General features: G+C 37.2%; 2 protein-coding genes across 3 annotated transcripts; both read right to left on the bottom strand.

The window, feature by feature from the left end:
- Positions 1 to 8,138: 8,138 nt before the first annotated feature.
- LOC122999599 (histidine triad nucleotide-binding protein 3-like) lies at positions 8,139 to 10,496 on the bottom strand. Of its 2 annotated transcripts, XM_044376621.1 has the most exons (6): positions 10,297 to 10,496; positions 10,102 to 10,219; positions 9,131 to 9,200; positions 8,816 to 8,942; positions 8,638 to 8,706; positions 8,139 to 8,554 (listed from the first exon to the last, which is right to left on the bottom strand). In XM_044376621.1, the coding sequence occupies exons 1-5, from the start codon at positions 10,381 to 10,383 to the stop codon at positions 8,659 to 8,661; spliced, it is 450 nt and encodes a 149-aa protein (XP_044232556.1). In that variant the 5' UTR covers positions 10,384 to 10,496; the 3' UTR covers positions 8,139 to 8,554; positions 8,638 to 8,658. The 2 variants fall into 2 exon arrangements, with proteins under 2 accessions (XP_044232556.1, XP_044232555.1); XM_044376620.1 differs by having other exon boundaries at positions 8,139 to 8,706.
- Positions 10,497 to 11,947: 1,451 nt separating this feature from the next.
- LOC122999598 (histidine triad nucleotide-binding protein 3-like) lies at positions 11,948 to 15,410 on the bottom strand. Its single transcript, XM_044376619.1, has 5 exons — positions 14,987 to 15,410; positions 13,880 to 13,997; positions 13,458 to 13,527; positions 12,960 to 13,086; positions 11,948 to 12,637 (listed from the first exon to the last, which is right to left on the bottom strand). Exons 1-5 carry the CDS (start codon positions 15,083 to 15,085, stop codon positions 12,557 to 12,559), a joined length of 495 nt encoding a protein of 164 aa, XP_044232554.1. The 5' UTR covers positions 15,086 to 15,410; the 3' UTR covers positions 11,948 to 12,556.
- Positions 15,411 to 15,953: the final 543 nt, after the last annotated feature.

Below are 15,953 nucleotides of genomic sequence, written 5' to 3'. Positions count from 1 at the left end.
ATTCAAATTTATCTTGGTTAGATATGCAACACTTTATAAATAAGAAAATGGGTACTAATGTGCAGATTGATGTATTTGATGTTATTTTTTCGTGTTCAGTGGGATGGATTATCTGTATAATTCAGCTTCTGATCATTCTCAGTAAATTCCACATCCACAGATCTAAATGGTCTGGCTCCAAACCTGCTTCCATTGGTTTATTGTTGAACTCAAGCAGTATAGCACCTTAATCGAGGATGTGAAGAATTTAAAAAAAAAAAAAAAAAAAAAAAAGCTCAGAAGATTTTCAATATGACAATTGTTGTTGTACTTTTTTGTTGTAAATAAAGGAAGTTTTGGGTGAAAAAAACAGTTAATCAACTTCTGGTACAATTTTATTCTTCTTCAGTTGGCACAATCAGTCCAAAATTATAATTTCTATTACAGTTTTTCTCAGTTGCTTTGCCCCAATTCTCAAATGAAAATGAATATTTTCAAAAGAGCATGTGAAAACCTCCCCATCGCTGGTCACTTGTTCACAACAGATTTGAATTTCTCATTCTTTTAAACAAATTGCAAATGTTTTAGCACATTTAGCACAACGAATAAGTACAATTGTCTACAACTTGCACAATTACCAAATGCAAATGTCTTGCTGATCAAAACTGGTTATGTTGCTTCTCAGTTTAATAGTTTTACTCTCCAAAACATGTAGGAATTCTTTCAGTGTGTAAGTCACTCACTCAATACTGTAATTATTCATGTTACAATATTCCAATTACAGCAATACAATAACTAAAAGTCAATGAAACTCATGCTGTAGGAAATACATGAGACACACAGTACAGGACAGTACAAATACAGTAATATGATCTATTTCTGAATTCCAGTGTGTCAGACTAGATGACTACCTTGTGCTGGTGGCAGCAGAGCAGTTTTTATACCTCAGCAAGAGCAAGAGATCTGCAGTATGGTGACAACAAGTAGTGCTATTAGATTGAGAGAGATCCAGAGAGCAATTTTAGATGACAATGCTTTTCAAAATATCAACTCTGTCAGCATCTCTACAATAGACAGCGTGTTGAAGAGAAATCAGATGACCATGAAATAACTACAAGGTACCATTTGAGAGAAACTGAGTGAAGGAGCTGCATTACCAGTATGTACAGGTAAAGCAGTGGTGTGCACTACACAGTAGTATATTAGACATTGTTATGGGTTTTCCTTCATCATGGCCTGTATGTACTTATTGAAGTTGCAGAGAAGAATGTAACTGTAACTGTACGATTCTACAGTAAAACTGATTTGATATTTTGTGTATTGTATTATAGAGAATAATGGAACTGGAGGGAAGTGAAATCCTTCACACCCCTGTGTTTGTGGATGAGGATGGTTTCAATTTGGTGAAAGGCAGGAGATGTGGCCAAAACATTCAAGGCCACCGAGCCACGGTGGGGCAATATAACGATGTGTGCTATAATATCTGAGAATAGTGTAAGTACACATATTCCCATTAATGGCCCATACAAGACCCAGCATCCTGACGTTCTTGGACACCCGCTACAGAGATCTTATCCCTGAGAATGAGAGAGGTTTGATAAGACATGACTTTGTGTGAGATAATGTCTTCAAATGTCATCAGGGAATGGTTTGTTGTCCACCAACAGTGCTGATGGACTTCATTCCACCATATTCTCCATTCCTGAATCCAAACTGAGGAATTCTTCTCTGCATGGAGGTGGAAAGTATATGATCATTGTCCTCAAGATCAGATGTCTCTGCTTGCTGCAGTGGATGCTGCTTGTGATGACATCACAGCAGAGGATTGCAGGGGATGGTTGCATCACAAGGGAAAATATCAGGTGTGGCCAGACAGACAGGTGCGACAGGACGTCCAGTGAGGTGGATGGAGTCTTTAGTGTAGCACAATAGCTTTACTGTGTTACTATACTATACTATATAGTATTTTTGGTTTCCACAGCACATGATTTTTTTTGTACTGATGCATTTTTTGTACTTTGCTGTGTAAGTTTTCCGTTTATTGTGTTGTACTCTGTTGTAAGATCTTTACAGTTACTGTAAATACAAATAAGCTACATGGAAATGTGAGTGCCTTTTTGCTGTGCAAAGTGTAATGTAAAACCTTGTAGTGTTGAAATCAGTGTCTGAATAGTATTCAGCTTTCAGCCCGCTAAAGGAAAATTACATTCAACTACAGTAAGGATTCAGTGTCAATGAAAAAGTGGGACAAGACTGAAACTTGGATGTAAGAAACACTTCCAGGGTCCACTGCCATACTGACAAAACATCTAAACATTTGACCACCACTGTTTACACATTGTCAAAGGAACTTTTAATTTTGGTGGCATTAGCTTATTTACTGACACAATAACCTTGTTTTGAAGCATGAGTTAAATATTTTGGGTGAGTTATGACCTTTTGCAGGTGAACTATGGTGTTGTGCTTTACCATATAAGCTGTAAATGTACCTGGAGCTTTGAGAATGTTAAAACTGTCTCAAGAAATGAGCTAAACCAGTTGAGAAAAACTGTAAGAGTAATAAGTAAATATCTATCGTTTGTAACTACAACTTAAGAAGAGGGCTAGGTATGCCCTGCTGATCTTGAGACCCTCTTGAAGGGGGTCACCTGTGCCAAAAATACATTCAGACTTCTTAGTTTTTTCAGTTGTGTGCTTATATGAAAGATATTACAAAATTAATTTAATTTGTGTTTACCAAACAGAAAACCTGAGGCCAGGTAGTGGGGCCCTCTAGCAAGTTAGATAGATAGATAGATAGATAGATAGATAGATAGATAGATAGATAGATAGATAGATAGATAGATAGATAGATAGATAGATAGATAGATAGATAGATAGATAGATATGTATGAATTAAATACATTTTTACTTCTCTTACTCTGTCTGAGGATGCAGACATGCCAACAACAAAGTTGCTGGATAGATTTAAATTAAAGTAAGATGGAAAGCACTTGTCTGAGAAGTGATGTTATTTGCCTTGAATGCTGAATGACAGCTTCTTCCAGACTCTGACGTGTTGTTGATGACAGATGTTATATATACCCTCTTCATCATTTTACAAATCTATGATGACACAAGGTTTGAAAACTTTTTCTTTTTCAATCTCCTGTACTGTCACCACCATCACACAATGACAACAGAAAAATACATTCATTTTTTTAGTGGCTATATATATATATATATATATATATATATATATATATGTGTGTGTGTGTGTGTGTGTGTGTGTGTGTGTGTGTGTGTGTGTGTGTGTGTGTGTATGTATGTGTGTATATGTGTATATGTGAGTTTGACACATGAAGACCATTTTCAAATTCATCTGCTGAAAGTGTAAAGTTTCTCTGTGTGCACCGAAAATATCAGTTTGACACGTGTACCTATGAGCGTGATTTGTGACATCACAACTAGTTTGGAGACTCTACAGTGAAGTAGGAGACATCTCGAGTCGAAAAGTGATACTTTTGAAATAAAAATATTTGCATATTTATAATTTCTGGAATTTTTAATGAAGAAGAAGGTGTACATGTTTTTTGAAGGATTTTAATGAGATTAACTTTTTTTGTGAAAAACGTATCATACATCTTAAAACATGTCTGGAGGGGATCTTTAAAGTTTTGTGGTTGGACAGACAGCTTTATAGTTCCACATTAAATAAAAATGACACCCACCCAGATGATAGACACTCAACAAGGAGAAACTCCCCGAAATGCATCAATTAGGAGGGAAGAAACCTTGGCACTTAAAGAGGGATCTGATGGGTGCCAAGAGTAGCTGGCAGTGTCGAGATGTATTATTGCCCTTGAAACAGCTCATCTTTTCAGGAGTATAATAGAATCTGTGGATAATTTAAAAATTATAAATTTTGTCTATTGCATTGATAAAACCTTTTTATGCATCTGTAAACAATAGGGACCAGTGATCATCATCTATTGTAATTCCATGATCTCTCTCCCATTTCTCTTTGACCAAGTTAGTGTTAGCTTTATTATTTGCCATTAAGAGTTCATAAGTCATTGAAATATGTAACCCTAACCCATTAATTCTTTGAGTTGGTAGCGATTCCAGTTGAGAAAGCTTTGGTTTTTCCAAGGACCCACCCAGTTGTGATTCTATAAAATCACTTGCTGAAATGACATTTGTGTGTCACCATCATACAGGTCATCAATCTGAATGATATTTTTCTGGGCCCTTACTTTAAAACCCTGGTCTTTCTGGACAAATTCTTAAGAAGAGTTGGACATTATAGGAGTGAGTGGAGATAAAGAAGTGTCTTGTCATAAATAATGATTGATTCTGTCCTAAATTTTAATTGATGACTCTATTTATGACTGGGTTATATGTGTATTTCTTTACAGTTTTATTATTAAAACAATATAGGATATGCGATAAGTCTTCTTTATTTAGGATATGACTTTCATTAGGGAATTTTATCTCCTCCAAACCAGTAAAATAATGGTCTTAATTGGGCTACCCAGTAGTATAATTGTAAATCCTCTCTCTACTGGTAAACACAGAGTTGATCTTTTAATTCTTGAGACTTTGTTACTCCAAATAAACTTCCTTGCTACTTTACTGTATTTATTAAAGAAGGACTGTGGAATATCAGTTGGTGTTGTTTGAAATAGGTTTATAAGTCTAGAGAGTATGTTTATTTTGATTTTTGTTGACTCTGCATGCCAGCACCAACGTCTTCATTATCAACATCACTGTCCGAGAAGCTGTAGTAACTGTCAGTGTCGCTAAACGAGAACTCTTCCAATTCTCTCATGAGTCTCTCGCTGCTACTCTCTTCTTCATCATCTTCCACCCCGGACCTCTCACTGGATGGTCCAGGAAGTGGGTCCTTCTCCACATTCTGGTTTATGTCCATGTTAACCTCAGCAAGGGTGGAAGCGTCCTCAACACGATGACCATTTTGACCATTATTTTGTCTCAGAGGGATGCCCATGTCCTCCAGTCGGATAAGTCTAACAACTGGCTGCCAGTGAGGTCCAAAGACACTGTGCACCCTGTCTCCTCTCTCATCAAGCCTCAGGAGAAACGACACTACAAGAGTTGTTCAGACAATTATGTCACCATTAGGCTATGTCATTACTGTCATTCATGACAGTAAACAGAAAATCTGTTTCCACTGTCTTTCTTTACGACTTTGTAAAGATGTTATTGATCTTGTTAAACTTGTTAGACGTCCATGTGAAATTATGAAATAAATTCTTACCCTGATGTGTACCATTGTGGCGTCTTTGTCTTTGCTCCATCACCTCTTGTATCTACATCAGACAGACATTACTTGTGTTAAATCCACATTATAGTGGTCTCCATTACCTCTAAATTTAGCCAGATGAACAGCACAAAATGATAAGATTTACAGTTAAAATAAAGCAATGTTTATCATCTTTGGTACACGAATGCATGAATATCATGTCTATATGAACTACATTAACTGAAATCTCTCTGAACTAAGATTAGGCTGCTATATTTAAATGCAGTTGTTGAAGGAATTTAAGTCCACTGGATTCAAATGCTTTCAATGCACTTGAAAGAAAACTGATTTTTGGACATTTACTACAATGTTTTTTTAAACTCAGTATAGTCCCAGAAAAACGTCCTCTTTCTATTTCAGTCATATGGATGACTTGAATAGGTTTTGTCTGAGCTGGTATTTTTCTAACTTCATAGTAGCTAAATAGTAGATATAAATTTAAGGAAATGCTGACTATTTGCCTCAGAACCTCACACTTTTCAACATCTAGGAGAAAGTAAGACTAATTATCAAAACGTGCAAAACAAATCAAAAGTGTTTCAATAGGTTCACCAGCAGAGTTTTTGAATACTGTAGATTATTCAGAAATGATACTATTATACACCTTTAGATTTACCTTGTTTGAATGTCACTGATCTTGTGAAACTGCAAATACTAATATTTCTGAACAACTGTCTCAGAGGAAATTGTGCAGCAGCTCTTGTGTGACTGAAGTATCTGGTTTAGATCGTAGTAACTGAACAGAAACTGAGAGTTTAGTGAGAACAGCAGAACCTTTTAATTGTGATGTCATAGTGGAAGTTTGTGAGCATTTTTTCCACATGAACTGCACTGACAGAGAAAAGACTATGTCCTATCAGATGGTGATATTAGAAACACTGCAACAGAAAATAAATATGGACTAATTTTGAAAAAAAGTCCCTAAACACACCAGCTCCTACAAAAGGAGGGTAATAGACAGATATAAACATTGCAGGATTTATGCAACAAACCAGAACAGGATGGTAGAGGAAAAAGCTGTTAGGAAATGTCATCATGTTTAGGTTTTCTTATGTTTCCTGCTTTATAATTTTTAAATGAGTAAGAAAAGTGATCCGGCGATTCTTGGTGAGGAGCTACAGGTTGTGAGTCACCTTATGTAGCCTCTACTCTGCCCCTCCATCAAACCTGCTCCTGTCAGAGACGCAAGTTACACCAGTGACATCAAGTGACTGAAACTGAAATTGCTTAACTAAATTGTTGTTTTCAAGTCTGTCTTGAAAGAAACAGTTAGGTGCCCATATGAACACTGAAAGAGGTTTTTCCTTGCTGTAATTATTCCTCCTGTTCATACTGGCTATTAAAAGGATCCCCTTCAAATGCGCTTTCAATGTAAGTGATGGAGGGTAAAATCCAGTGTGTCCACACAGCCATTTTGCGCAAAAATGTATTTAAAAGTTGATCTGAAGCTAATATGAGGCTTTGGCAGTCTAAGTTAGTCATATCAAGTGGATATCTGCCACATTTACAGTCTTTTTAACATCAAATTCCCTGTTTGTGTTTCTTCAGACAGTGTTTCCCTGTTGAGCTGCAATGGAAGTATAGTAACAAAAGGAGGGCACAAAACAGACTGTAACGTTGAAAGATATCTACTTGATTTGACTAATCACAACCTTTGCTCCAGTTTTATCTGCGCCAACATGTGCCTTGATAAAACTTGGCACAGTCTATTTCATAGTATTGCGTCGGATTACATTGGGATGGCTGAAGCTTCAGCTTTGTTTTAAGACAGACTTGAAAAATTGTGAACCCATTCTTTAAGGCTTTTAAAATCAAATCAGTAATAACTGGAGTTTAACTTAGTTGGATGCATGCCTGATATTCAGAACAGAAATACACATCTTAAAACAGATATAATCAATGTTCTGACTATATGTAATGTAAAAACTATCACTTGTGGTAATGAACCCACAGAGAATTATCACCTGACTACAAAGTTTCCCTCAGCCCTACTGAGTATTTCAGTCTTTCAGCTCATTGTTTTTGTTGTCCAGCTGCATTTTTCCTGCTTCGGTTCACAGGCAGCTTTTTTCAGCAAAAAGCTCTAAAAACCTAAAAAGGACAAATTTAGCTACTAGCTGCTGAACATATTGGAGCATTTAGCAGCTTAAGAGCCAACTATTGCCCTCAGGAATTGTTGGAAATCTCCAGCTAGCCAGAAACATGCATCCAAATGAATGTTTCTAATATTTCTGCTGGATGTGTAAACAGGCAACTGCACACAACAAGTTGGCCACATCAACTTGACCTGCCCCTGCAGATCAAAATAAATCTGGTACAAAATGCTGTCTTTGTATATGATTACTGACAAATAAATGTAATAAACTAAACATTATTAAGTGTTAATATGTCAGTTTTGTGTTCCCAGCTTGTTTCTGCCGCCCCCAAGTGGCCAAAAAGCAGTTATTGCACATTTAAGTCTATTAACAGGACTAAAATAATGAAATAGAAAACATGTAAATCTTCAGCAGTAATAAAGTAAATAATTAAGTTAAAGAGACCCTTGTATCATTGTTTGCTGTATTCAGGTCCATTAGGGCCTCCAGTACATAATATAATGTTTGGGTTTTTGTGCTCTCATAATGAATTCTGTGTTTTTCCTTCGAACAGTGTTGTTCAGACATTTGTGTGGGTGCTGGAAGAGAAATAAAGACTTACATTAGGACCCATTGTCCACTGTGATTATTAAAGTAAGCAGAAATACTGAAGCATAACTTAGGAATTCATCAGAGATTATTATTTTGAGTTTATGAAGATCATTTATTCATATTATATATATGTATTAATATTAAAATACAGACTGTGCCTCTGTGCGTCAGATACAGTAGGTTAATTGATCCATGTCACACACACAAACAAAGAAGTACACATACAAACAAAAATGGTCCCTGTGTGTAAACAGGTTTGTGAGATTTGTGCATGATTGTGCAAATTGTTCTTCCTGATAAATACTGGCTATAACAGAGTAAAAATGTACATCTATATGGCTTCTTTTATGTGGTTTTCAAACTATGAAGGCATGTGTTATCAATTTTCAAGGCAGTCATCAAGGTTTATATTTCAATAGAAAATAATTCTCTCCTCATTGGTGGTCCAATGACACATTATGACAGTTGATAGGACTTCATGCATGTTTAAATTATTTCAAGTAGTTCTTGCAAAGGTTGTACTTTTACAGCTTCCACCAAAAGATGACGTTCCCCCAGTTTTCTCCACAGCCGCGTCTGTCAACTTCCAGGTAATAAGAGAAACAGGTGATTTTTGGACTGAATTAAAATTGCACTGAGTGAGGTGGATAAACAGCTAAGAAGCACCTTCAGACACTTTGAATATCTTCATGTGACTTTGTTGTGTGTCCTCAACTGAGAAAGTACTTTGTCCACCTGAAACATAACAAGGAGCTCGTTCAGTATTCACAATGGGGACGGTAATGTAAAAGTGCTACGAAATGAATTTTATACAAAAGCGACCGTATCATACTGCATCACTCACTGTGATGAACCAGCAAGACTGCGGCCCGTAGCGAAGCTGCGACCTCAAGTTCATCTTGCTAGCTGGAGCCAGAGCATGGAGGTGAAGGTGGGGAACAGATGAGAATGGGGGCAGATGAAACCCCATCCTGCACAGATTCAAACAGCAGTTCACAGACAATGAAGGACTATTGAAGAACAAGAGCATTACAACTCCAAAAATGACCCTTTAAAGACCTGTGAAGCCAAAAGATCACAGAAAATTATTTTTAAGATGATCCTATCTACCTCATTTGAAATGGCCTGAGTCTGATCTCATGACAGTAAAGTGATTTACCTGACGTCATCGAGGTCACTGACTTTATTCTTCTCCAGTATACTCCTTCCCATTTCTTCCATCTGCTCCACTGTCAACAAACAAATCACATCAATATGGTCCAGTTATTTAGTGTAAAACCTAAAAAAAAATCAAGAGTAGACTCTAAAATTACCAAAGGATAGTTTATTATTCATCTCATTCTTTCAAGTCCATAAAAGAGAGGTAAACCTTTGCTTTCAAGTTTTTAAAAGGTTTAAAATTGTTCTCAATTATCTCAAGGAGAGCAACATACATCTGTTCAATGATACTGAGTTATTATAAAATAATAAGTGGATGGTCCCATTCACTGCTCCTGTTATCTGAGAGAAGAAGAGTTCAAGTTATTTCTGTTTACTGGGACACTTTACTCAGAACATTTTGCATGCTATGTTGAAATCAGAGAGAATCTCTGATGGTACTGCAATATGTATAATTACCTCTCAAGAGACAGAGTGGTTTAATGGCGCCATTATCACACCAATTTACACGACAGTTTATAATAACATAAAATGGGGGAAGATGCCCCTTGGGGCAAGAAAATTTAGCCAAAGCAAATGCCCTTGATGAGATAGTATGCATTATGTTAATTACAAAGTCTGTAGATACCTCAAATCAAAATTACTCGTAGGGGCATCTTACCCCTTTAGCTGTTTTATATTTGAGATTAGATAGATAGATATTATATAAGAACTACATTTAGCTGATACTCTACCACCATATTACCCCACAAACTGTGTTGGTTTATGCATAGTGATACTGTGCATACTGAAATAATGTAATAAATAATGTAAATAACTTCTGAGAATGGGCGACATTTTCCTTTAATCAATAAAAGACTGCTGACTCATCTCCCTCCAGGTTACCACCAACACTCATGACTCACAAACATGAGATCCAAGCACTCAGGCAAACTGTGGAATGTTTAAGGTTTAGGTTTGGGAGTCCCTCACCTAGAGGTATGTTGTGGCCCTGGAGAGATTTGCAGTTGTCAATGTGCGTCCTGGGAATAACAAGGTAATGATGTGTGGCTCCAGGCTTCACGTCACGAAAACAAACCAGCTCATCATCCTGTATGGACACAGAAAGACAGGTAGGGTGAAATGCAGGGATTTACAGTGAACAGTGAGGACTGAGTCTCTACTTACACTCAGCAGGATTTCTGTGCCAGTCTGGTTGTTTGCTATCTGACAGAAAAGACAATCTCCGCTCCCAGAAGCGTCCTGAGTCCCCATGGGTGTTTTTAAAGGAGTGCCTATTATAGACACGAGCTCATTATTATATACACGATTGTGTTGTGTCACGACAACACTGTCGGGGCGTGTCTGCTGTCAGGAGTGAAGGATAACCAGCCGGTGACAGAGCTCATCGAGCCGCTTTACTGCTGCATTCACTGGATCCTCGTAACTTCCAACTCCGAGTTTTACAGTTCTAAACACAGACATCGAATTAAAGGACGGGTTAACAATTTTTCAAGTTCTTTCTTAAAACAACAGTCAGGCGCCCAAATGAACATTGAAATAGGTTTTTCTTACAATAATCATTCTTCCTGTTCATACTGACCATTAGAAGATCCTTTCATAATGCACTTACAATGTAAGTGATGGGGGACAAAATCCACAAGCCTCCCTCAGTGCAAAAATGTATGTAAAAGTTTATCTGAAACTAATATGAAGCTTCAGACATCCCAATTAGTCAAATCAAGTAGATATCTTTCAACTATACAGTCTTTAGTGCTATAGTCCCTCTTTTTGTTACTTAACTTCCACTGCAGCTCAACAGGGAAACACTGTCTGAGGAAAGAGTGAGGGAAAGAGGGGATTTGATGCTAAAGAGACTGTAAATATGGCAGATATCCACTTGATATGATTAACGCAGACTGCTGAAGCCTAATTTAAGCTTCAGATCAACTTTTAAATGCAGTTTTGCACAAAATGACTGTGGACGCACTTACATTGAAAGAGCATTTGAAGGGGATCTTTAAATAGCCAGTATGAACAAGAGGAATGATTACAGCAAGGAAAACCTCTTTCAGTGTTCATATGGACACTTAACTGTTGTCATAAGACAAACTTGGAAAAAAAAATCTTTCTATCTTTTAATAATCCCATTATGTCAAGCCTAATAGCCTACTGTTGACCAATACAGAGGTTAATAATTGCTGTGATGTGAATATATATTGTAACCATGCATTTTATTACCTTTGGACAAAGCCAGGCTAGCTGTTTCTCCCAGTTTCAAGTCTTTGTGCTAAGCTAATTGCTAACTGGCTGCTGGCTTTAACTTTATGAATAGGCAAACAGAAAACTGGTACAAATGTTGAGTTATTGATTTAAACTCACATTTTAATGATATAATTAATAATAAACTTAACTTCCTTGATTCTGTTAGAGCACCCAATAGAACCCTACAATCCCAAAATATCCTCCCCAATGAATTTTTTTTTGTAATATGCAGCACTAAAGACCAACAGAAACTGACATGTGGGCCTTAATATGATTATTGTAACCTAATCTTGAACTCTTAGATGGATCCTTTGTCAAAATCTTGTTTTAATACCTTTATAGTTTTAGTATATTAATATATGTGTACATATTCTTCAATAAATGTGTCTGTCAGTGTGGGAACATATTTAGTTTTGGATTTGGGGTGGATAATGGGGGCCAACAACTTATTTTTGCCCACTAGTTGGTTAACCAGCCCTACCCAACTCACAGATGTTTTAAATTTCAGCACTAACCTGTGTTGAAGTGGAAGTTCATGTGCTTTTGATCAGACATAATACCAAAGCACAAAGAGTTGTGTTTGTGGCTTTTGGTTTATTTCAGGAACCGAGTGGAAAAAAACATCACCTAGTGCAGTGGAAGAGTTAAGAAAATGTGTATCAGGCCTGTAAATTATATAGCTGTTTTGTTTTAGCCACTTTCTAGGATGTCTGCCATTGAAACTTATTTTGTAGCAATATACAGAAAATCTCTTCAATCTATGCACTAAAATACACAAAACTCTGCAGAGAAATCCTGTATTCTATTTTAAAGGACATCCCGACAAACCATTAAACACACCACCATGATGTATAATAGATCCATTTCATTATTCTCTTACGTCACTGACCATAAAAGTATAAATCATTTCACACTTTGTCCACATTCATACACACAAACGCCTGTAATATACAGTATATTATTTATAAATGCTTACTGTATACAAATAAATACAAACTGCTTAAACATGTATACAACACAACCACGCTAGATGACATTAGCAATTTCCAGATACATTTTCTCCTCTTTCCAGATGTCAGTTTATAATATCGTCATTGCTTTAGTGTTTCCAGTTCAAAGACTCTTGTGAGACATTTGTTGCTCCTTTGCAAATTATCCAAAGTCCAGATTGGGAGCTGCTGGCTCACGGACACCACCAACAGCTTCCTAAAAAGGACTTGGTTAGGGGACTAATACTTTTTAGTTGTTTCTGTAGATGATCTTCCTGCAAAGACAAAACATTTACATAAACTTAAGATAGCATGTGATGTGCATGGCAGAGAGATGCAGGCTAGGACATAGAAAGATCAAAGGAAGACGCACAATTAAGTCACTTTATCTACATTTACATGATGTTTAGCCAGTTTGCAACAACAGAAATAGAAGAATAACTCTGAATTTCTAGATCACCAGAAAGAATGTCAAAGCCTTTGCAAGGATAATACTATAGTAACTTTAATATTATTTGTATAAGATAATAAAGGAAATAAGGAAAATTAACAAAATAAGTAAACTGGCAGCAGGAATTTCTATTCCTCAACACTCACGTTGACAAAACTGCTGGTGCCTGGAATGAATTTATACTTCATGATCGGCGAGATTTGGCTGGCGGGGGCGAGCACATGGAGGTGGAGGTGATTTACTGAAATATAGGGAGGTAGGTGGAACCCCAGCCTGCGGAGGAAAACACAAGCCAAAGCACAGTTTTAGAAATTCGAGGAGGAAGGAAACACTTCAGCAAATAACCTTTGATTACTGATAAAGGGAGTGTGTTCCTCTACAATTTCAGGCTCTGCTTATTAGTTTTGTGCTTAAAGGGGCATCACACATTTTAAATAATCACACTTTTTGCATTTCTGAAAGATCCCCCCCCCCCCCCGACATGTTTAAAGACATAAAAACACTGCTTTGAACAATAGTCTAATTTCTCAAGTATCCACGGGAAGTAACAATGAGCACATTTGTGAACTGAGGGGGACTTTAAACTTCTGTGAATTGTTTATTTAAGGTCAAGACAAACACATACAGACACTTCCTGTCTCTACCTTATGTCGTTCATATCAGTGATCCCTTGTTCAAGCAGCACAGCTTTCCCCATTTCAGCCATCCTTTCAACTGTGGAATACATGACTCTGTTATTTCTCAACGCTTTAATATAAAGAAATTAAATCTGTGCGCTTACACAGTCAGCAAGAGAAAATGTAGTAGTGGCAGAAGTATTGTTGTAGTAGTGTCCCAGTGTAAATAGAGGTAAAAGCAGTTGTAATAATATTAGCAGTAGTAAAAACTTTAAGTACAAGTCAGTAGTGCAAGAAGCAGCAACATAGCAGTAATAGTAGTAGTGGTAAGAGTTGTAGTACTTGCAGTGTTACAACGAGAAGTAATATAACAGAAGAAGTAGTAGTGGTGGTAGTAATATTTGCAGTAGTCGTGGTAGCTGGTACTGATCTCTGTTTGTTTGACTAACCGAGGCCGATGTGTCCCCTGTGCAGTGAGAGGCAGCTGAGTATGTGCTCTGTGGGAACAACCAGGTAGTGGTGAGGGGCAGCGGGGCAAATGTCTCGGAAACACACCAGCTCATTATTCTGTAGTAGGGGACAGAAATATCAGAGAAGAGACAGAACTGGTTAAAAACACACCCTAACTCTAACCCTAACCCTAACCACTGACCCAAAAATCTGCTTTTTACCAATTAGGGACACTGTTGTCCCCAGTTGGACAAGCCGTCCCCATTTAACTGGTCTTTAGTCTGAAATTTGTCCCTGGAAGTAGCCTATGACAGACACACATACACACGTTCACTTCACTGATTACCATGCTGACAGATTGACAGTGTTAATTTATGAGTTTTTATCTAAATGTTGTTATAATAGACATCATTCAGTATGAGTTTATTGTTTAAAATTACATTTGTTCTGTTTTTACAACAGACTGTAAAAATATGGACCGTGACGTCACCCGTTGGTTTCTGAAGAAGCTCAAAGTGAGCTACAGCACCCTTGGCAGCGCCTGACTCTGCCTAACTGCTGGCTAATCCAAAATGGGCAAAGAGGTGGAGCTGAGGTGGGCCAAATGAAGCCTGGTTGCTGAAACAAACCACCTACCGGCTAGCAACCTGTCACTCAAAGCAGCCACATCCTTAATTACGCATAACTTTAAGCCTTTATAAAATTTAAACCTGTGAGTTATATAAAAATTCACCCCCATACAGTTGTCATGAAAGGGGAACTAAGCTATAAAGACCACTTTTTGTACCAGGCTATAAACATGTTCATTTCTGCTGTAAAGTTGGGCATTTTAACATGGGGGTCCATGGAGCCAGCCTCAAGTGGCCATTTGAGGCACTGCAGTTTTTGGCACTTCCTCATTGGTTTCATTTTTCAGACCAAAAGGTTGTTGTTTGTCCTTGTTTTTTTTTTTACCACGCTGACATTGAGCTGTCCACTGTTAAACTCTCCCCATAATCACAACGACGGAGTGATTAAGTTACTGATTAGTGATTTTCTTGATAGGCTACCTTAAACCCACATCGTAATACAGCACATTTTAGTAACTTTACCTTTGTTTATCTTACCTTTTTAATTACTTCTGTTCCTTTGTCTTGGCCGCTCGCAATTAAACAGAAAATACACGTATTAACCGTTTTACTCGAGTATGATTTGTTTCTTTTCATGTTTGCGATATTGTCTTGGATATTTTAACTCAGCTGTTTATTCCTCATCTCGCTGCCGGTATCTGTCAGTGCTCCTCCCTCCTATAGCACCTCCTCCGTTGACGGGAAAAGCATCTGTACAGTAATATAAAAGTGCTCCATTACAAGTAAAAGTCCTGCATGAAAAATCCCACTTAAGTAAAAGTACATAGGTATTAGCAGCAAAGTGTAGTTAAAGCATTGCAGTAAAAGTAGTGGTTTGGTGCCTCAGACTGATATATTATTATATATGAGGTCATCAGATTATTAATAGCCTCCTGAAACATCAGTGTTAGAGCATCATGTTACTGTTGTAGCTGCTGGAGTTGGCTAGTTTAGTCCAGTGGTTCCCAACCTAGGGGTCGGGCCCCATCCAAAGGGTCACCAGATAAATCTGAAGGGTCGTGAGATGATTAATGGGAGAGCAAAGAAGAAAAAAAACAAAACGAAGTTCTGATACACAAATCTGTTTTCAGTTTTTGGACTTTTTCTCTAATCTTTGATTTTTTGGTAAAATACTGGATCATTTGAACATTTATTGAATTGAAACCATGTGAAAAGTTAAGAGGGAAAAATCATTATTTGGTGGAACTGTTAACAACTCATAGACATCTGAAAAGTGAACCTGACTACACGCTGCTTTTTGTAAGACATCAAAAGCCAAAAAGATTGGAAACCACTGGCATCGTCTTTAACAATGTGTTGTATTTTAAAAGCTTGTTATATTATCCACTGTGTCAAATCTAAAGCTCTTCGATAAATGTGGTGGAGTACAAAGTACAATATTTCCCTCTGAAATGTAGTGGAAGTAAAAAGTAGCATAAAATGGAAATACTCAACAGTACAGTAC

Source organism: Thunnus albacares, chromosome 16 (genome assembly GCF_914725855.1).
Source record: "Thunnus albacares chromosome 16, fThuAlb1.1, whole genome shotgun sequence".
NCBI classification, from domain to species: domain Eukaryota; kingdom Metazoa; phylum Chordata; class Actinopteri; order Scombriformes; family Scombridae; genus Thunnus; species Thunnus albacares.
The sequence above is the reverse complement of the archived record's forward strand: the minus strand, read 5'-3'. Positions and strand labels throughout refer to the sequence as shown.